Source organism: Thyridium curvatum, assembly GCF_004353045.1.
Source record: "Thyridium curvatum strain D216 chromosome Unknown NODE_9_length_649264_cov_80.371750, whole genome shotgun sequence".
In the NCBI taxonomy this organism is placed as follows: Eukaryota; Fungi; Ascomycota; class Sordariomycetes; order Thyridiales; family Thyridiaceae; genus Thyridium; species Thyridium curvatum.
This window is the reverse complement of record NW_022156764.1, coordinates 597,228-617,364: the sequence shown is the minus strand read 5'-3', so window position 1 is coordinate 617,364 and position 20,137 is coordinate 597,228. Positions and strand designations below refer to the sequence as shown.

Genomic DNA, 20,137 nt, shown 5'->3' with positions numbered 1-20,137 from the left:
GACGAGCGATGTAATTTGACCCCATGCTGTGTGTTGTTTTGGTAGGCAGCGATTGTTGTGTTGTGCACACTTTTGGTCGCAGTATTGGGAACAATAACTACCACGTAGAAGAGTAGAGATAGAGATAGAGAGAGAGAGAGAGAGAGAGAGAGAGAGGGAGAGGTTGATTGATTCCTCTCAGAAGTGCAACAGCGGGCAATCCATTTTTATATGGGCCGGCAAATCCCCGGCAAAACCCGCCCTCCGTGCTGGATCTCGACTTACCAGACCTTACCATAACGACCGTTCCGAGTGGCCCACGAGCCAATCGAGCCTGCGAGCCTCTCACCCTCGATCCTTTGACTGCGCATCACATCAACCCCACGCCGTCACAATGGCTTCCAAGGCTGTCGCAAAGGCCGCTGGAGGTCTCATGGCCATCAGCACGGTATGTCTCGCCCGCACCAGCTGCCCCAATTGAGCTCGCCGCCGCCGCCCTCGATCACCATCAGATCCTTTCCCGAGCCGAAACCTTGGCTATCCTATCCAATATCGTCGTCGTCGTACGGCGACGACGGCGACGACGGGCACCCATTCATCGCGAAACACACACACACACACACACACACACACACACACACACACACACACACACAAATGCAACCGTGCAAATTGCTAACTCTCCGCTGTGCCCTGGCAGAAACAAACCCTCCAGTCCGTCGGCGTCTGGGAGCGCCTCCGCAAGGCCCTCGCCATCGACCCCAACCGGTCCAACGGCGTGCCCCTGAACCCCTACTTCCGCTACCCGACCCCGGGCCAGCTCGACCCCATGTCCTACGACGACCCCGTCACCGTGCCCGCCGGCGACATCGCCGACAACCCCTACTGGAAGCGCGACGCCCGCCGCAGCTACGCCGCCCTCAGCGTCGTGCGCCAGGCCGACGCCGTCGCCCTGCTGAGCGTCGGCAGCGCCGCGCAGCCCAAGGCCGAGCTCGTCGGCGAGGCCGGGTCCAGGGCCCTCGTCACCGCCGAGCACGAGGGCCGCGAGAAAGGGCTGGCCGCCTTCTTTGAGAGCCGGAGCCCCGCCGCCGTGGCCGAGGACGTGCTGCCCGGCGGCCTGCCGCCCCTGCCCAGCGGGGACAGCAAGGCCAGCGGGGAGTGGAAGGTGCACGAGTACGGGCTGGCGGAGGAGGCCTCATACCCGGACGAGTGAGTGTTCAGCCTTTGACTCTTGTATCATGTGTTTAGAGAGCGGTTTTTTTTACTGACGCGTGAGAACAGGTATCCCTGCAGGTCATTCCAGTAGGGAAAAGGGGCTGGGTTGTGCGAATAGAGGCCAAGTGTATATAAAGTAGACGCTGGGGGAGGGGCATAGAAAGTGAATCAAAGTTCTTTTTAAACATTATCACTTGCTATATCCTAGTGATTCTACGTCCTTGGAAATCGTCTATGCAGATGAGATGCAGATGCTCCTCCCAATGGGCAACTAACTACAGATACATGCTTGCCTTCTCGGCTCTGAGGGTATATATGCCGTCCGTCCTGCCATGCCGTGAAAACCACACTCTCGAGAAACCTCGTGCAGAAGATTCAGGTCAAAAATGAGTCTGGGCTTGCGCCCTCGCCAGCTGCTCTTCCTGTGCACTGCTGCTGGCTGGAGGCGAGCTTGCCGTCCGGGAAGCGGCTGCTTTGCTGTTCCCCTCGCCAACCATCTTCTCAATGATCTTGGCCTTTCCCTGAGCCCGCTTGACCCGGTCGTCAAAGTCGTTGACGGACTCGTCGGTGTTCTCAGTGGACAAAGTCCCCGGTTCAACCAGAGCGTACAGCGTGCTGACATTCTTCTCCAGTCTAGGGTTGTTTGGTAAAGAGGGTAGGCGTCCCCGAGTGGTCTCAGAAGGTTGGAGTTCTCTTGATGAGTCGGGTGTTGTTGTGCTGCCTCTTGAAAGGCGGTTTGCCCAGACGATGGCTTTGCCTTGGAGCCGCCCGGCCTCGAGGAATTTCTCATAGCCTTTCTCCAGGCCGAGGGCTCGACCCTCGATCTTGCCGGCCTCGGCACCGTCCTCCACCCCCTTTTTGTAGCCTTCCTCATAGAAGCTTTCCTCAAGGTTCAGGACGTCCTCAAACGGATCGTCTGCCATGGTTGTGGTGTGGTATAATCAAGTCACTGGAGTTCGATGTTCCGTTGAGCTTCGGCGATGAGAAATGCGAAGTGACTCAGTGTATGTATCGAGTCGGGTGGCAGTACTGTGGTCCCTGTTTGAGCGAGATGACGTTGACAAGGCTTATGACACAGCCAGTAGAAGTAGAACCAAGAAGATGAAAGCGGTGGCACTGCCATATGTGTTGCTTGAGTGAGCTGGTTTTATGAGTCGACTCGTCCCATCGATTCTGATCAATGGATGGATTTGCCCCAAGCGGCCACTAACAGCTGCCAGTGTCGCTGTCCAGCGTAACCCCCACCAATTTAGTTAGGCACAACGCATTGATTGTGATAACGGTGCGATAGTGGTGTAGAAGTGCCCCTCATGACTCAAATCTGCTGCCCCTCCGGAATTATTTTGATATCACAAAGAAGCCCGACGACTCGACCTCTGCACCTTTTTGTCCTCGGTCAAACCACCCGATTTGCTTCTTTTGTTGCCATTGAACCGAGTCGACTACCAAGAAACACAATCATGGCTGAGAAGAACGTCATTCTGCCCCAGCCGGGCAAGAAGAACGTCCTGATCACCAGCGCAGTACGTCTTGATCCCTCCCTCCAAACCCTGGGCCTCGGGTGCGCCGCCGGGATCATCTTCACCTCCGCACCTCCTCTCCCTCCATAGCGCACTCAGAAGACCCAAAGAGGCTCTCAGATCTTGTTACCCATGACCGCTGACATGTACCCCACAGCTTCCCTACGTCAACAACGTGCCCCATCTCGGCAACATCGTGGGCAGCGTGCTGTCGGCCGACGTCTTCTCCCGCTACAGCAAGCTGCGCGACCAGCCCACCCTCTACATCTGCGGCACCGACGAGTACGGCACGGCGACCGAGACCAAGGCCCTCGAGGAGAAGATCAGCCCGCAGGAGCTCTGCGACAAGTTCCACAAGAAGCACAAGGAGATCTACGACTGGTTCGAGATCGGCTTCGACTACTTTGGCCGCACCACGACGCCCAAGCAGACCGAGATCGTCCAGGACATCTTCCTCAAGCTGCACAGGAACGGCTTCATCGAGGAGCGCACCACCACCCAGCCCTACTGCGAGAAGCACGAGGCCTTCCTCGCCGACCGCTACGTCGAGGGCACGTGCCCCAAGTGCCAGTACGACGACGCCCGCGGAGACCAGTGCGACAAGTGCGGCAACCTGCTCGACCCCTTTGAGCTCATCAACCCCCGCTGCAAGCTCGACGGCGCCCAGCCCGTACCCCGCGAGACCAGCCACCTCTTCCTGAAGCTGGACAAGCTCCAGCCGGACATCGAGTCGTGGTTCAACAAGGCGAGCGAGGAGGGCAAGTGGTCTCACAACGGCGTCGCCATCACCAAGTCCTGGCTCGGCAGGGGTCTCGAGGGCCGGAGTATCACCCGGGATCTGAAGTGGGGTGTCCCCGTCCCCCTCGAGGGCTACGAGAAGAAGTGCTTCTACGTCTGGTTCGACGCTTGCATCGGCTACCCCTCGATCACGGCCAACCTGACCGACGAGTGGAGGCAGTGGTGGCAGAACCCCGAGAACGTCAAGCTCTACCAGTTCATGGGCAAGGACAACACGCCGTTCCACTCTGTCGTCTTCCCTGGGTGCGAGATCGGCACGGGTGACAACTGGACCAAGGTCAACACCATCTCTACGACCGAGTACCTCAACTACGAGAACGGCAAGTTCTCCAAGAGCCGTGGCGTGGGCGTGTTTGGCGACGCTGCCAAGGAGACGGGCGTTGGCCCTTCGGTCTGGCGATATACCCTGCTGTCTTCCCGCCCGGAGACTGGCGACACTCAGTTCGAGTGGTCTGCTTTCGTGGCCGGCAACAACAGCGTCCTCCTCGCCAACCTGGGCAACTTTGTGAACCGCGTCATCAAGTTCGTCAACGCCAAGTGCGACGGCACCATCCCCGAGTACTCTCTCTCCTTCAAGGACGAGTCGTTCGACTTTGCCGCCTGGATCGAGGACGTCGACAAGCTGCTCGCCGAGTACGTCAGCGAGATGGACTCTGTCAAGCTGCGCAGCGGCCTGGAGAAGGCCATGCACATCAGCACGCAGGGCAACCTGCTCCTGCAGTACCGCCTCGACAACGCCAACCTGGCCGAGCACCCGGAGCGCACCAAGCTCGTCATCGGCCTGGCGCTGAACCTGTGCAGCCTGCTCGCGTCCATCATCTCCCCCTACATGCCCTCGACGGCGGACTCGATCGTGCAGCAGCTCAACACGAGCCTGCGGTCGATCCCGGACAAATTCGACGCCGAGGCGCTCAGGCCGGGCCACAGGATCGGCAAGGCGGCGTACCTGTTCACGAGGATAGACGAGAAGAAGGTGCAGGAGTGGAAGGACAAGTACGGCGGCACGCAGGCGACGCGGGCGGCCGAGGCGGAGGCGAAGCGCAAGAAGCAGGAGGAGAAGGAGAGGAAGAAGGCCAAGAAGGCGGCGCAGAAGGCGGCGGCGGCGGCGGATGCGGATGCGGAGCAGCAGCAGCAGCAGCAGCAGCAGCAGCATACTACTGCTACGGAGGAGAGGAAAGAGCTGCCTATCCGGGAGAAGCCGGCTGAGAAGTGAGCTTTCACCCGTAGGGGAGGGTTGGTTTGCAGGGATGGATGGATGAGAGCTCGGGTTATTATTGGGGCATGAGCGACATGATTTGGCGTTGAGGGGGGTGGTTGGTAGGGTAGGTTGGGCTGGTTGGTTATTGTCTAGACCAAAAGAGAGCATGGGAAAAGTTTAGGGACTAAGAGGCTCAAGGGGGCGAGTTTCACTGTTTCTATCGTGCTTCTTTTCGAGCTCATGATATAGGACGGGATGTCGTATAGCGTGTCAGCGAGAAAGGCGTCAGATGTAGAGTAGATTACCCCCATACAAATAAGAACAGACGATGCTGTCTCTTTCAACTTTCTATGACGTGCATCTCTTCTTTCACACCCATCCACCACTTTGCCAGACCAACGTCTCTTCTTCCTCAACTCTTAGAACATCAACATACCGCCATTCGCAGACACGACCTGGCCCGTACACCACGCGGCGTCGGGCGTGCACACCATGCCCACGATGCCGGCGACCTCGCTCGCGTAGGCGGGCCTGCCGCCGCTCGTCTTGGCGTCCTCGACCACCTCGTCCGAGTCGACGCCGGGCCGGGCGCGCATGAGGGGCGCGTGCTCGATCCAGCCGCGGATGCCGGCCTTGAACTCGTCCGTGTTGGCGGCGTACATGGGGCCCTCGACGGGGCCCGGGTTGACGGCGTTGGCGGTGCAGCGCTCGGCGAGCTCGCGGGCCCAGGTGCGCGTCATGGCCTCGACGGCGGCCTTGGTGCCGCCGTAGACGGACTGGCCCACGAAGCCCGTCGAGGCGGAGATGCTCGACAGCGAGACCAGCCGGCCCGAGCGGTCCGTCGGCAGGTACGGCGCCACGGCCTGCACGAGCAGCAGCGGGCCCTGCACGTTGACGGCGTAGGTGCGCTGGAAGTCGGCGGCCGACAGGTCCGCGATCTTGTTGTTGATGGCGACGCCGGCGTTGTTGACCAGGATGTCTATCTGCGGGTTGCCGAGGGCGTTGCGCGGGTGGTCCGCGGCCAGCGCGGACAGCAGCCGGGAGACGAGCTGCGCGGGGCCGTCGGGCGTGCCCAGGTCGGCGCGGATGACGAGGGTCTTGACCGAGTGGGCTGCCGAGAGGCGCGCCGCGAGGGCGGCGGCGGGCTCGGCCGAGGAAGGGGAGGTGTGGTTTACGACGATGTTGGCGCCCTTGGAGGCGAGGTTCTCGGCGATGGCGGCGCCGATGCCTCGCGAGGAGCCGGTGACGATGGCGAGCTTGCCTTCGAGGACGCGGGGCATGGTCTCTTCTCCGGGGAGGGTTGTGTGAGGGTGTCAGAGGGGGGGGGGGGAAGGGCGTGAGAGAGGGTGGTATGTATGAGGGAGTGAGGGCAGTGTAGGAGAGGGAGGGAGGTGTGGGTGAGTGAGTAAGTGGTGTAAGTCGTCGGTTGTCTGAATAGCTTCACTGTATGAGCGGGTGAGATGAGGACTGGAGGTATGGAAAGAGGGAGATGTAGTCACGATATCAGGGAAAAGAAAGTACTTGGATATGTATGTCTCAATTCTGCTTTAATTAAAAGAGGCTCTTTTCTCCCATGCGACCTCGCAAGGAAAAAGAGCACTCCGTGTCCTCTATAGCCGCCAGCGGCCATCCGTGTGGTTGATTGTCGCCAAATGATCACAAAAATGCCCCGCGACTCGGAGGAGCTCCCCCCACGAAACAGTGAAGACCTTCTGGATTCCAGGCGATGAGCCCGCTAGAGGGGCCCGCATTCGGCAGAGAACCGGCCGAGCTCCGACACGCGATATGCGACTCCAATCAGGGGCCCTGAAGGATTACTACCTGCTAAAGTGCTTGCTTCCAATTGCTGGCTTGGTGGGCTCGTGAACCCCACACCGAGAGAAAGAATTCCCACAACGCCAGTACAGCTTCCACCGCATACGGACCAGCCCAGACGACCTGACAGCACCGGCATACGTACGTTCCAGACCACGATTGCAGCAGGGATATCGATATCGATCGATATACAATTTGACACTTAGCTTGGCACGCCTTGTCTCAACACCAATCGGTCTCTTTTCCGTCTCTTTCAGCCTCGACCGCCAGCCTCGAGGACCCGTTGATACAACCGCAACACATAGATACATACCTCCCTCACCAAAGACACAACCAAAGACACACACACACACACACACACACACCTCCGCCCATCATGGACATCCGGGTGCTGCAGGCCTCGGACCTGCCCCTCATCCAGCACGCCAACCTCGAGAACCTGCCCGAGAACTACTTCCTGAAGTACTACCTCTACCACGCCCTGTCCTGGCCCCAGCTGAGCTACGTCGCCGTCGACGTCTCGCGCCCGCAGAAGACGCCCTACGACTACCCCAAGATCGTCGGCTACGTCCTGGCCAAGATGGAGGAGGAGCCCGCCGACGGCATCCCCCACGGCCACATCACCAGCCTGAGCGTCATGCGCACCCACCGCCGCCTGGGCATCGCCGAGAAGCTCATGCGCCAGAGCCGTGAGTCTTCTCTTTTCCCCCTCTCTCTCTCTCTCTCTTCCCATCTGCTGACGGCCTGAAAATGTAGAACTCGCCATGGTCGAGTCCTTCGGCGCCCACTACGTCTCCCTGCACGTCCGCGTCTCCAACCAGGCCGCCATCCACCTCTACCGCGACACCCTCGGCTTCAAGAACGAGAAGACCGAGGCCAAGTACTACGCCGACGGCGAGGACGCCTTCTGCATGAAGCTCGAGCTCGAGTCCATCCGCGAGCAGATCCGCGACGAGCGCGAGGCCGAGAAGGAGAAGGACGGCGGCAAGGACGGCAAGGACGGCGAGCACGCCGACGAGGGCGAGGCCGTGGGCGACGTCGGCAGGGCGCCGCCGGCCGAGGAGAAGGACAAGAAGAGGAAGGTCAAGGTCGGCAGGCCGCTGGGCGTCGGGGAGCTGGTCGAGCGGGTGGAGCAGAAGGCTTCATGAGAGTGGGAGGGGGGGGGGAGAAGAGGAGGAGAAAAAGGAGAGGGAGACAAGCAGGGTAGACCTCTTGACCCCTTTTTCCTTTTCTTCTCTGGCTGGCCTGTTATGTATGGCCTTGAGCCTTGATACTCAAGCTACATGTCGAAGATAGAGGTGTAGAGGCATAGACTCAATTCACACACACTTTCAAAGCAGGCGACTTTCACATGGTTGCGTTGATCAATAGGGGTGAGGCATCGTGATTTCGCGTCCTATGGCGAAGATTGCCATTGACAGGAGGGAGATATTGACATCGTCATCATCCCGCAGAAGAAGTGGCTGCCTAGGCAGCAAATGTCCTTATGTTACATTACATGAGAGGGAAAAAAAGCAGAAAACTGAGGTATCATCATGGATATCCGTTCCTCATCACCGCCAGACAAAATAGTCCGTCGCGCATCCACCGAACAACAAAATCAGAATAGAGCGATAGTACTCGTGTAGAGCTCTCGCGCCAGTGTACTCCTCCCTTGCGGAAGTTTCCCACCTGGCTCAAGATCCGTGAGCACATCTAGGCACCAGGGCCGCCTCGTCCACCACCACGACCACGACCACCACGGCCACCACGGCCAAAATGGCCTCCACGACCTCCAAACGAGAAGACACCGCCGCCCGGGGACCAGGTGCCGCCGTATCCGTTGTAACCGGCAGGGAAGACAGGGGGAGGCGGAAAGGGAGACGGAAGGCCGCCCGCGACGACGATAGGAGGGTGGACGACACCGGGATGGACGCCCGGACCAAAGGCAGGGGAAACACCTGGGGCATGGCCAGGGACCACGCCGTGCGGGACGAAGGGGGGCGGGCCATAGGTAGACGGGCCACCGCCGCCGGGAACCTGACCGGGAACGACATCGCTGGGGGCAAAGGCATGGCCACCACCGGCACCACCACCGCCCATGTGGCCGCCACGGCCACCACCACCAGCAGCAGCAAGTCCTCCGCGCCGGCCCTCGGCGCGGCGGCGCTCGCGGCGGCGCTCCTTCTGGGCCTTCTTCTCGGCCTTCTTGACCTCGCGGCGGGCGGTGCGGCGCTCCTTCTTCTCGGCGCGGGCCTGCTTCTTCTTGTCCCTGCGCAGGCGGCGCGCGGCCTGCTTCTGCGCCCGCTTGAGCTTCTTCCAGCGCCGGAGGAGGCCCTTGACGTCCTTCCTCAGGGCCGCGAGCTCGGCCTTGCTGTACGAGGCCAGCTGGCCGGCGGTGCCGGTGTTGTTGTTGTTGACAGGGAAGGGGCCTGGCTGCTGCTGCTGCTGCTTGGCGGCCTTGATCTGCGCCAGGAGGTTCTTGACGCCCGTCTTGGTGATGGGCTGCTCCGGGTGGTCGAGCCAGGCCTGGACGCCGGCCTTGGCGACGGGGAGCTGCGCGTCAAAGAGGTCGTCGTAGTCGGGCAGCGAGCCGACCGAGCCCTCCGAGTCGGAGTCGGAGGAGGAGTCGGAGGACGAAGACGAGCTCGACGACGACGACGAGGAGGAGCTGCTGCTCGACGAGTCGTCTTTGAGAGCCGCCGCTGCGGGGGTCTGCTGGTGCTGAGCACCACCACCACCGGCGATGCCGCCATATCCACCTGCAGCGTTGACAGCGTCTCGAGCAGCACGGCGCTCATAGGGCTCACCCTCTCCCAGCATGGCAGCCAGGCGGGCTCCGCGGGGCCGGCCGGCGCCAGGGACGTTGGCGTTGGCGGGGGCGTTGCGGACGCGCAGGCCGGTCATGCCCGAGGCGAGGGCGTTGGCAGTGGCCGCGGCGGGCGCGGCGGCGCGCTGGGCGCGCTGAGCACGCTGAGCGTCCGCACTGGGGTCGGGGATGTTAGGGTCCTTGTGGATGCTGACGACGAGGCCACGCGGGCGGAAGAAGCGTTCGTTCCACCGATAAGCGGCGAGCAAGATAGCATGGTAGCTGGGTGCAAACTCGATGTCGACGTCGTCAGGGCCGGACGCGGCGGTAGCACCAGCGCGAGCAGGGCGCGCGCCCTCGAGCTGCGCGACGCCCTCGGCCGACGACGGGTCCTTGGTACCGCCGGCGGCAGCAGCAGCAGCGGCGGCGGCGGCGGCCTGCTGCTCTTTCTGGATCTTGCGCTCGATGACGGCGGCGTTGTGCCGGGCGCTGTGGTGCGGCAGGAGGAAGTTGAGAAAGGTCAGCCAGTCCTCCTGGGTGACGTCGTAGCGCGAAGCCCAGCACAGCTCGGCCGGGTAGCGGAGGTCGTCCGGGGTGGTGTGCGGCTGGATGTCCAGGTAGTGGGTCTGGATCTCGGAGGGCAGGCGGCGCGTGTGGGGCGGCGCGGGACCGCGCGAGTTGAAGTACGCCTGGGCCGTGGCGGGCATCTCCTTCTTGTCGTCGGCGGTGCTCGACGGCTGGACGGCCGACGGCTGGGCGGGGCCCTGCGGGATGCTGGAGGGCAGGGGGCTCTCGGGGGGAGTCGGGACTACCTCGCCCGAGGACGACCAGGTGGCGGAGGAGAGACTCTCGACGCCATTGAGCGAGCCGTTATCGCCGCGGGGAGCACCCTCGGCGGCACCGGTGGCAGAGCGATCGCCACCGCTCGAGTTGGAGTAGATGTCCGTCTCCGAGTAGGGAGGCGGCGGGCCGTCCTGCATGCTAGGCGGCATCTTGGCGGTTTGATGATCTTGAACCGTTCACAGTGAGAGTTGTGGGTTGAACAAGACAAACGAAGAACAAGTCTGATGTGGTCTTAAAGAGAAGAGAATAGAGATCAAAGATCAAATCGGAAAGTGAGGTAAGAGACGTGAGATAAGGTGAGGCGACGGCCAGAGAGGTCTGATGCCTGGTGGCGGGGTTCTGGCTGGTGTGTAAGAGGGTGTGAAAGCGACCGATGGCTGCAGGTCCAGGTAACGAAGTACCGCTGTGAGAAAAAGGTGAGCCGTCTTCTGAGGTGCAGGCGATGACCAGAGTGACAGGTCAAAGTCAAGTCGAGCACTTCTTGAAACGTGCTAAACACACTCTCCTTTGGAAGAGAAAGAAGTCTAGATGTACAAGGTCTGGCTGGATCAAGGACCAGCAAAGAAGTAGTCTGAAGATGGGAAGAGGCCCGTGCCAATTTAGGTAGCTGGGTTTATATAAAGCCAAACCATTGAGCCTTATTGAGAGGATTGATCTCTCATTGTCAACCACTGACAGAACAATACCATACCCATACCACAACCTGCCACCACGCACGCCCGCCCAGGACAGAATAAGGTGATCCCAGCAGCAAAGCTTGGCCCTTCTAGCGCGTCGGCCTGTGTGTGACTCTTTTTAAGTGCAATTTTTGGCGATGGACTAACTACCCGTAAGCCAACTCGCAAAACACACCGAAGTAAATGCCCGGCCGGCCAACTCCCCACTCCAGCCCATCGCCCGCTAACCACGACGATGCTGACGCGGCCCCTCAAGGCTCCAGCTCTCGGCTCCGACTCTGTTTTCCAGTGATATGGTGTAGAGCGTGAAGTGCTAATGCGGCAGATGCAGTAGGGGAACACATCATGTATATAATAAGTGGTGGCTTGCCAAACCGCAAACCCTCATGGGACCCAAGAGCTGTCGCGTCGCGTCGCGTGTCATGCAGAGACAGAGACAGCCCAATCCACTCCGCTCCCGTCGAGCAGACCCATCCAGTCGGCTTCTTACCCTTCCCAAGCCCATCACACTGGTACCAGGCCTTGACATCAATAGGAACCGTAGAGCTCCATGTCTTCCTTCTTGTAGTGATCCGTGATAATGCTGTGCAGATGATTCCTCGAATGCGCGCCACTGCAGATAGGTAAAAAAAAGAAAATGTCAGCAAAGATGCACTCACTGCTCAACCCATCGACCCTGAAACCCCCCTCCTCCATCGACAACAACAAGAAAACTCACAGATTGGTAATGTAGATGTCAATCAGGTCCGGGCTCATGTACTCGGTCTCGGCGATCCCCACGTCCACCCCGCTGACCATGGGCCCGTCGGTGAACCCGATGTGGCCGGCCGGGTTGCCCCATTCCACCAGCGGGCCAAAGTCGGAGGGCTCCTCGGGCGAGACCCGGTACACGCCGCCCAGGACGATGACGGCCTTGCTGTACCCGGCGGCCGCCCGCGCCACGAGGCCCGCGCCGCCGTCCACGATGACCCCGCCGTTGGCGACGACCGCCCTCGCGTCGAGGATGACCTTGTTGGTCCTTCCGATGTAGGCCATGGCCCCGCTGCTCGTGACGTTGATGGCCGTGACCTTGAGCGACTTGAGCTTCTTGCGCAGGGCCGCGTACGGCGCCTCCTGCTGCCCGCCGGGCGTGGCGGTGGCGGTGGCGGTGGCGGTCGCTGTCGCCGTCTCGCCGACGATGAGCACCGTGAACTTGCGCTTGGCGGCGGCCTTGACCAGGAACCGCTCGACCGTGGCCGAGGGCCGGTAGACCATGACGAAGTCGCCCGGGTAGATCTGCGTGTCGGCCACGGCGGCGATCTGGTCGTCGACCTGCTGGATCTCGTCAAAGATCTCGTCGATGCCGCTGATGATCTCCGACTTGAGGCCGTGCAGGTTGGTCGGCTGGGCGACGCGCAGCATGGGCGTCGAGGTGCCGGACCCGTGGCCGTAGGGCGAGCTGCCGGGGCTCGAGTCGACGAGCGGGTCGGCCGACAGCAGGTTGAACATGGACTGCGGGATGGCCATGGAGCTCAGGCTCGACAGCGTGGGCACCCTCGACAGCGCCCGCGACTGCAGCGCGCTCCTGCTCTCCGGCTCGTGCGTCGCCGCAGTTGTAGTTGTCGCCGTCGCCGCCGCGCTGCTCTCGGGCAGCGACTCGGCGTCGTCGCCGTCGCCGTCGCCGTGGCGGTCCTCGGCGGCCTCATCCCTAATCAGGCCCAGTATCCTCCTGATGATGTTGCCGATGACGAGCTCCTGCGGCTGCGCCTCGACGAGCTTGTGGCCGACCTGCTGTATGCGGTCGAGGAGGTGGTCGACGTCGTTCCACTTGGTCTTTGCGACGACCTGGAGCAGGATGTGGGCGGTGGCGATCGCGCAGGGCTCGGGGCCCTTGATCTGTCTCCTCTTGAGGAGGCTGTGGGCTCGCCTGTCAGAAGGTATCTATACCGCACGACAAAAGGAAGGTATAGTAGCACTTACGATACTAGACTCTCCACGGAGGCATCGAGCGACTGGCCCTTGAGCGAGTCCAGGAACTTTCTCAGGTTGGGCGCATGGCCCGATTGGACTGGGGCCATGGCCTTTGCTCTCGCGATTGGATGCGTCCGTGTGCGTGATGCGTGTTCTACTTTGACTGATCTTTGTAGTGAGTAGTAGTAGATGTCTGGAGGACTTAGTCGGTATCGTGGGAATTGCAGTCAAAGTGCAGGGTAAACTTCTCGACCACCAGCGTCAAAATGATGCACCAAACGGGGAGCTTTTGATAGCGTCGAGGTGACTCAAAGCGATTGTCCAAAATTTAGGTGGGGCTGCTGGCACCGCTGGCTCTTTGGAGGGGAGGGGTGACTTGGCTGTATGGAGGGCTGAGTCAGCAATAGAGACAGACACCAGAGAGAAGGGCACCCCTGCGCTACATGGCGAATCAACTTACACCAACGTTTCGTTTCGAATTCATGCTTTACTTGCCTATTTCTCTTTTCTCGTTCTGTCGTTTCAAGTTTTTTCTGTTTCCTTTTTTATCGTTATTTTCTCCTTCTTGTCTTCCTTCTTTTTCCTTTTATTCCTCGTGAGCTCAGGAGAGAGTTTTGCTTTATCAAGGTCAGGATTGTCCCAGTAGGTGGATGGAATCACCACGCAAAGTTGTTGATAAGTGTCAGAGAACGCTTGAATAAATTTAACATTTGTCTTCTAGCAATGGATGGTAGATGAGTTGCCTCCTATGATTTAATGCAATTTTATCCCTCTTTACACCTAAACTGCCGTACCCAATTACTCATGCCAATCATTCTCACAGCCTGCGGCTTGTGACTTTCCGGGCTTCAAACTCGCTTCCACATTGTTCGGTTAGTCGTGTTGAACACTCTCGTATCCAAAGGCTTGGTACGAGATGGCGGTCGCTTTCTGGACACATAGATCGACTCTTGTCAGCCGTACTTTCGAGACCCATGTCGGTGATAACCCAATATCTCACCTTCAAGCAGGCTAGGTCAGGGGTGGAAAGTCGGCCCTGAGCCGAGGATCCACAAGACAAGCTTCCGAATTCGCTTACAGTAGGTACAATACGTATACGTAGGGAGGGATTTCGAAGCAGTGAGGGCTGCTTTCACTGCACCGTACCCCGTCCATGCACTATGGCTGAGTCAGCCCTGGCGCTCATCTAGGACGACGACGACGACGACGACGACGACATCAATTGACGTAGGAACTTTGAAGTGCAGATCTTATGCGAAAATATCGATGCTTTGCTATGTTTTTCAATTTTCCGCAGGAAGAAGCGTTCCTTTGCGTTTGACAAGAGATTTCGCATCATGCAGAGAATGTGTGAAGTGTGCACCTCGCGCCCTATCTGGACTGTAACCCATATGTCATTGGCCAGTCGAGTATATAAGATGGGAAGCAGCCCCCAGATATTTAATTCTCAGGCTTGCCCCTTTGAATATTTCCCATAAGATCTCCCCGGTCTGGATCTATCGACATCTCTCGTACATCGCCTCCACAAACAACCAAATCTTCGGCCTCTTCGAGCCGAAACACAATCCCCCAAAACTCCCCACATCTATTCCCCGCGCCGCGCCCACAGTCTTGATCTATTCCCCGCCGCACATACCTACATCCGTGCCAGTCCCGCCCCCGGTATTGTTCGGCCGTTCTCTCTCCTAACACACAGCGGCGCTCCGTCACACTTGCACCAACAAACCATTTACACCAGACGTCTACCCACGATCCCCTTTACCCCCTTCCCAGAGACCGTATCCCACCCAACCACCACAATGGCCACCGCGTCGGCCCCCCTCACCACGCACCTCCAAAACTTCGTCGTCCCCTGGATCTTCCTCCTCCAGTCCCTCCTGAGCCTGCCGCCCCTCATCCTGCACCTGCTCCTGACCCTCAACCTCGCCACCCTCCTCTCCCCCTCCCGCCTCAAGTACGCCTGGTTCTCGCGCTTCTGGGAAAAGTTCGCCCCCTCCGTCCGCCTCAACTCCGAGGCCCGCGTCGTGCCCCTCCTCCAGGGCCGCGTCTCCCGCGGCGCCGTCGTCGACCGCCCCGCGCACCCGCCCGTCTCGGGCACCGTCATCGAGATCGGGCCCGGGAGCGGCATGTGGGTGTCGCTCTTCAGCGAGGACTATCTCGACAAGGACAGCGCCGACGGTGGCGGCAGCACGCCGCGCCGCGCGACCCGCAGCAGCAGCAGCAGCAGCAGCAAGCCGCCCTCCGTGACGCGCGTCTTCGGCGTCGAGCCCAACCCGGACGTCCACGCCGCCCTGCGCCGCCGCGTCGCCGCCGCCGGCCTGTCCGACACGTACGAGGTCGTGCCCACGGGCATCGAGGACCTCGCGCCCAGCGGCCGCGTGCCCCGCGAGAGCGTCGACTGCGTCGTGAGCATCCTGTGCCTCTGCGGCATCCCGGACCCGCAGCACAACGTCCGCGAGGTCTACCGGCTGCTCAAGCCCGGCGGCCGCTGGTACGCCTACGAGCACGTCCGCTGCACGCACAGCTGGTACATGAGGGCTTACCAGAGTGAGTTTCTCATCCCTAACTTGGTCCTTCCCTTTCCCCCACCCTACTTAATGAGATCGAGAAGAGAGAGAAGGAGAGAGAGAGAGAGAGAGAACGAAGCTAATACATCCTTCTTCTTCCGCACCACTAAAAGGCCTCATCAATCTCTTCTGGCCACATTTCCTCGGCGGCTGCGAGCTGGACAGGGACACCGGACGGTCATTGAGGGAGGCCGGCACCTGGTCCAAGATCGACCTCGAGCCGTGCGTCGACGAGGACTGGTCTTCTCCCATCCCGCACATTATCGGTGTCCTGACGAAATAGACTGCCGTCAATGGACTCGTGTAAGCTCGTGCAACATATCAGTTCGTGGCGTGGGTACCCTGGTCTTGCCGCTCCAGGATTGCAGGTGATGTCCGCATTGTGATGCGATGATCTCGAGCCAGCTATTTCCCGCCGGTTAGCTCAAGCAACACGTAAAAAAAGGCGCTACAATCATCTTGAGGGCAACTGTTTACTGCCTTGGCACCGTATAAAGTAGCAAATATCAGATTACTTACGTAGAGTCACAATGCAATATGATACAGTGAGAGAACAATTGAGCGCTCGCCCACCAGCCGTTCGGCAAGCAGAAGGTAATAATAGACTTGCTATGCGCTGTCAACTCTCTCTCATACCACAGCGCATTGCAAGCTCAAGCATCCGAAATATTGCTCCAAGGATTCACAACGACACTGGCAGAAAAGTAAGTCTCGGGCTTAGAATTGTCGAACAAATGCGTCTTTACTCCAGGGCCGGTACTAGTACACCTTTACCAAGCAATAGAGAAAATTGTCGACTGTATGCGAGCAGCCCTTCTGGAGAAGAGACCATGAGGTCGTGCTATGCCTGACTAGTATCATGATGCAAGAAGCATGCGGGCCAGCTCGCCCAATGAATCGGGAAGCAGTGTACGCAGGAGGGATAAACAATCGCCGCCGCGATTATGAAAGTGTATGTATTTGTTCTTTGCTGCGTTGGCCGTTGCATCTCGCATGAACCAGAGATAATTTCCGTTTGGACATCGAGTGGAGGAAGGGTTGAGACTCTCCTCGTTTCTCTGGGTATCTATGGTGGCTGGATTTCCGCTTCGGGTATCTATTTGGAAGTAATGAGCAACAAATTCCATGGAATTGTTTGTTGATGCAGCCTCCAGTTTGTTTGTTCAGACCATCCAGGCAAATCCTCTCATGAACACCTCCATCCTGGTACTGCTGGTTTGTACAATCACTGCGAGATTTAGACAAGCAATATATAGCCACTTGCTGAAAGGGACTGGACTTCTCCTGTCTGCATCCTGCAGATAAAGAAGATCGCATTCTGAAGAAGAAAGGAGCCTGCCATCACTCAAAGCCTCCTCAAGTACAAGACATGCCGGTAGGTAGGTCTATGTGTGGACAGATCCAAGACAGATGTTGCTCCATGACGCCTCTTCTTCAGCACCACTCTCCAGTTTTTCCAAGTCTGGCACCTTCTTCATGAACAGAAGCCCATTGCACTGAGCGGGGCCACTGTTTGACGACATCATCGCTGCCTGGAGCCGCCCAAAGCTCACTGGCATTGTCAAATTTCTGGAATGTGACGGAATAGACCGGACATCGCGAGATCCAAGCTCAGGACGCCCCTTCCCCTTTGAGGCGCCCTTCCTCTTTCCTCTCGCCTATTTAAAGCTCCTCCTTCCCCTCCAACTCCTGGACCTCTTTTCTTCTCTTCTCCACCTCCACCTCGAACGATCTGAGAGAAGGGAATCCCATCTCAGATCCGCAACCCTCATCGGATCTCGATATTCGGTAAGCACATATCCTGCCTTTCCTCATTCCTCGTCTGCTTCCGCCATACTTTTTTCCATCGTGGAAGCTTCATCCCCTTCTGTTTTGATAGCCTTGACCTCGCCGTCTGACTTTTCTCGCGCAGTCTCTCCAGACGACGCGTCCGAACCTCACAACTGCCTTCGCATCGCCCACTCAGGTACGTCCCCAACTCTCATCATCATCATCATCATCATCATCATCCGTCGCAAAGATACACCGCCCCCTGAATCTTTTCCATCTCCTTCTGGTTTTCTATGTCCTCGACCTTCATCTCGCGGAAGGCGCTTGACCCTCTCCTGTCCATCACTTCCATCTTGCATTCCCGCTTCTCCCCATCGCGCACTAAGCAGTTCTGCTTGGCGATTAACATCCTTGCCTCCAACCCGTCTCTCCCCCATCGCGATTGCGGAAAACATCACCAAGAAGGTATTGCCCTTCGTTATCACTTTGAGCTCAGGGAGACTTGATCTGTGTGGCTTTGTCGCGCGTCAAGCGTCATGACAGAAACCGCCTGCATCCCTCCGCGGCGGCATCCACCTCGCCACGATTTGACAAGATCCGCCCGTCTTTCATCTTCATCCAGCTTTTACCTCCTTCTCTTCCCTACAGCCTTCATTCGTCCCTCATATTGCTTTCAGTCAGCACCCTTGGGAGATACTAACGACCAGTCGCAGTTGTCAACCGTTCAACCAGACCACAATGTCTGCATCCGTCGACAACTCAACCTGGGGCGGCGCCGGCGCTTGGGGCGCCAATGGCGACGACCAGTGGGGCTCCGGAGGTGATGCTTCCCGCGGCTTCAACGCCGACTCCGATGGCGGCCCATGCACCACCTGTGGCGAGACTGGGTTTGTTCTTTCCCATCGTGAAGACTGCTTCTTTACGCTAACACATATCACCAGTCACACCAAGCATGACTGTGCGAAGCCCAACATCTTCCCAGGCGCTTGCAACAACTGTGGCGAGGATGGCCATATGGCCCGCAATTGCCCCCAGACTCTTGTCTGCCGCAACTGCAACAAGGAGGGCCACATGGGCCGGGACTGCCCCGAGGCCAGCACCATGGAATGCCGCCGCTGCGGTGAGACTGGACACATGGCCCGAGAGTGCCCCATCCCAATGACTTGCCGTTCTTGCGGCAAGCCGGGCCACATGAGCAAGGAGTGCCCCGACAAGCCCGCTCCCGTCTGCTTCAACTGCCAGGAGGAAGGTGAGTACTTGGACTATTTGCTCATTCTCCTACAGAAACTGACGCATTCCCAGGCCACTCTGCCAAAGAGTGCAATGCACCTCGCAAGGTCAACCGCGCCGACGTCCCTGACGTCGCCAGCAACGAGGCCTGGGAGAAGATCAAGGAGGCCATCAAGGAGCGCGATCTTGACGACGTCAAGGAGGCTGTCCAGATGTATGTCAAGTCTCTCCCCGAGACCACCTACATGGATCTCGAGGATGGCTTCCGCGCTCAGAACATGGGCCTCTACCTCATCGGCATTGAGCGACCTCACCTCGCTCCGACCTTGACCAACATGGATCTCCAGGGTCACCTTGACAAGAAGTACACGGTCACTTATCGCTTTTCCGATAAGCCCCCCCGGCCTCGCGAGCGCGATGTTTGGCCCGCCAGCCCCGAGGAGAACAAGGAGCGTCTTGCTGATGGTGGCGAGGTGGTTGATCGCGGTATCCCCAAGTGCAGCAACTGCGAAGAGCTTGGCCACACCTCCAAGAACTGCACTGAGGAGAAGCGTGATAACATGGACAAGGCGGTTGTCAAGTGCTACAACTGCGACGAAGAGGGTCACCGCGTTCGCGACTGTAAGAGTCCCTGCCGCCCAGGCGACGAGGCAAGGTGCTAACTGATGCAGGCCCGACTCCCCGTGTCGACAAGTTCGCTTGCCGCAACTGTGGGTATGTATCGTCCTTTATTTATCCCTACCCGGCCCCGCAAAGAAACAAGGCTGATGACAGGTCTCTCTCTCAGTAAATCTGGTCATTCTTCCAAGGAGTGTAAGTTGTGCCTCCCGATATGAGTTGGTCCACAGGTAACTGACCAAAGAACAGGCACCGAGCCCCGCGATCCGAGCACTGTTGAGTGCCGCAAGTGCAACGAGAGTAGGTTTACCATCGTCCGGAATCTCTGCGCCGCTGTGCTAACTTCTTCTCAGTGGGCCACTTCTCGAAGGACTGCCCCCAGGGCGGCGGTGATCGAAGCTGCCGCAACTGTGGCCAAGAGGGCCACATGGCTCGGGACTGCACCGAGCCTCGCAAGCTGATCTGCCGCAACTGCACCAAGGAGGGCCACCTCTCTCGCGAGTGCCCCGAGCCTCTTGACACCTCCAAGGTTCAGTGCCGCAACTGCGACGAGTTTGGCCACTTCTCCAAGCAGTGCCCCAAGCCTCTTGATTGTGAGTGTTTTGTCCTCTTCACCAAAGCTGCATCTGCCATGCAATTACTAACACAATTCCGCAACTAGTGACCAAGGTCAAGTGCTCCAACTGCCAGGAGATGGGTCATTTCAAGTCCAAGTGCCCCAACCCTCTCGCTCCCGAGGATGATGGCGGCTTTGGCGGCGGCGGTCGCGGCGGTCGCGGCGGCGGCCATTCTTCGGGCTTTGGCCATGGCGACACCACCGGCGGCGGCGGTTGGGATCACGGTTCTGGTGCTGCTGCTGGCGACGGCGGCGGCGCCAATGACGGCTGGGGTCATGGTGCTTACACCGAGACTGCGGCTGACGACGGCGGCGGCGGTAACTGGTAATCTTGCTTGACTGCGAGAACCATCTTGCCGGCCAGCATCCGACGGCTTTCTTCTTTGATGGAACATTGAACGAGTAGAAGGATGATTTCTCTGAAGACGTTGATTTCCCTTGACCTGGCATTTGCGTCTTCGACGTCATGGCCATATGGTACGGGATAATCTGCGCAATGCATGCATCTGGACAAGGATATGCACTCTTGATCGCATAGTCCGCTTAGCCAGGT

The 20,137-nt window shown here is 59.0% G+C and overlaps 9 protein-coding genes across 9 annotated transcripts; 5 read left to right on the top strand and 4 right to left on the bottom strand.

Moving 5' to 3' along the window:
- Positions 1-373: 373 nt before the first annotated feature.
- E0L32_002395 (uncharacterized protein) lies at positions 374-1,469 on the top strand (the record flags this gene model as incomplete). Its single annotated transcript, XM_031136580.1, has 3 exons — positions 374-427; positions 680-1,188; positions 1,403-1,469. 3 exons carry the CDS (start codon positions 374-376, stop codon positions 1,467-1,469), a joined length of 630 nt encoding a protein of 209 aa, XP_030988610.1.
- A 105-nt stretch (positions 1,470-1,574) lies between these two features.
- Positions 1,575-2,117, bottom strand: E0L32_002394 (uncharacterized protein; the record flags this gene model as incomplete). Its single annotated transcript, XM_031136579.1, has 1 exon — positions 1,575-2,117. The coding sequence occupies one exon, from the start codon at positions 2,115-2,117 to the stop codon at positions 1,575-1,577; it is 543 nt and encodes a 180-aa protein (XP_030988609.1).
- Positions 2,118-2,654: 537 nt separating this feature from the next.
- E0L32_002393 (uncharacterized protein) lies at positions 2,655-4,725 on the top strand (the record flags this gene model as incomplete). The annotated part of the gene is made up of 2 exons (XM_031136578.1): positions 2,655-2,717; positions 2,872-4,725. The coding sequence occupies 2 exons, from the start codon at positions 2,655-2,657 to the stop codon at positions 4,723-4,725; spliced, it is 1,917 nt and encodes a 638-aa protein (XP_030988608.1).
- A 404-nt stretch (positions 4,726-5,129) lies between these two features.
- Positions 5,130-5,990, bottom strand: E0L32_002392 (uncharacterized protein; the record flags this gene model as incomplete). Its single annotated transcript, XM_031136577.1, has 1 exon — positions 5,130-5,990. One exon carries the CDS (start codon positions 5,988-5,990, stop codon positions 5,130-5,132), a length of 861 nt encoding a protein of 286 aa, XP_030988607.1.
- Positions 5,991-6,901: 911 nt separating this feature from the next.
- Positions 6,902-7,673, top strand: E0L32_002391 (uncharacterized protein; the record flags this gene model as incomplete). Its single annotated transcript, XM_031136576.1, has 2 exons — positions 6,902-7,214; positions 7,282-7,673. The coding sequence occupies 2 exons, from the start codon at positions 6,902-6,904 to the stop codon at positions 7,671-7,673; spliced, it is 705 nt and encodes a 234-aa protein (XP_030988606.1).
- A 547-nt stretch (positions 7,674-8,220) lies between these two features.
- Positions 8,221-10,305, bottom strand: E0L32_002390 (uncharacterized protein; the record flags this gene model as incomplete). Its single annotated transcript, XM_031136573.1, has 1 exon — positions 8,221-10,305. One exon carries the CDS (start codon positions 10,303-10,305, stop codon positions 8,221-8,223), a length of 2,085 nt encoding a protein of 694 aa, XP_030988605.1.
- A 1,056-nt stretch (positions 10,306-11,361) lies between these two features.
- On the bottom strand, positions 11,362-12,890 carry E0L32_002389 (uncharacterized protein; the record flags this gene model as incomplete). Its single annotated transcript, XM_031136572.1, has 3 exons — positions 11,362-11,446; positions 11,552-12,739; positions 12,793-12,890. 3 exons carry the CDS (start codon positions 12,888-12,890, stop codon positions 11,362-11,364), a joined length of 1,371 nt encoding a protein of 456 aa, XP_030988604.1.
- A 1,692-nt stretch (positions 12,891-14,582) lies between these two features.
- E0L32_002388 (uncharacterized protein) lies at positions 14,583-15,633 on the top strand (the record flags this gene model as incomplete). The annotated part of the gene is made up of 2 exons (XM_031136571.1): positions 14,583-15,330; positions 15,392-15,633. The coding sequence occupies 2 exons, from the start codon at positions 14,583-14,585 to the stop codon at positions 15,631-15,633; spliced, it is 990 nt and encodes a 329-aa protein (XP_030988603.1).
- Positions 15,634-17,858: 2,225 nt separating this feature from the next.
- Positions 17,859-19,913, top strand: E0L32_002387 (uncharacterized protein; the record flags this gene model as incomplete). The annotated part of the gene is made up of 8 exons (XM_031136570.1): positions 17,859-18,007; positions 18,062-18,369; positions 18,423-18,971; positions 19,022-19,064; positions 19,138-19,163; positions 19,218-19,268; positions 19,322-19,561; positions 19,630-19,913. 8 exons carry the CDS (start codon positions 17,859-17,861, stop codon positions 19,911-19,913), a joined length of 1,650 nt encoding a protein of 549 aa, XP_030988602.1.
- Between the last annotated feature and the right edge of the window lie 224 nt (positions 19,914-20,137).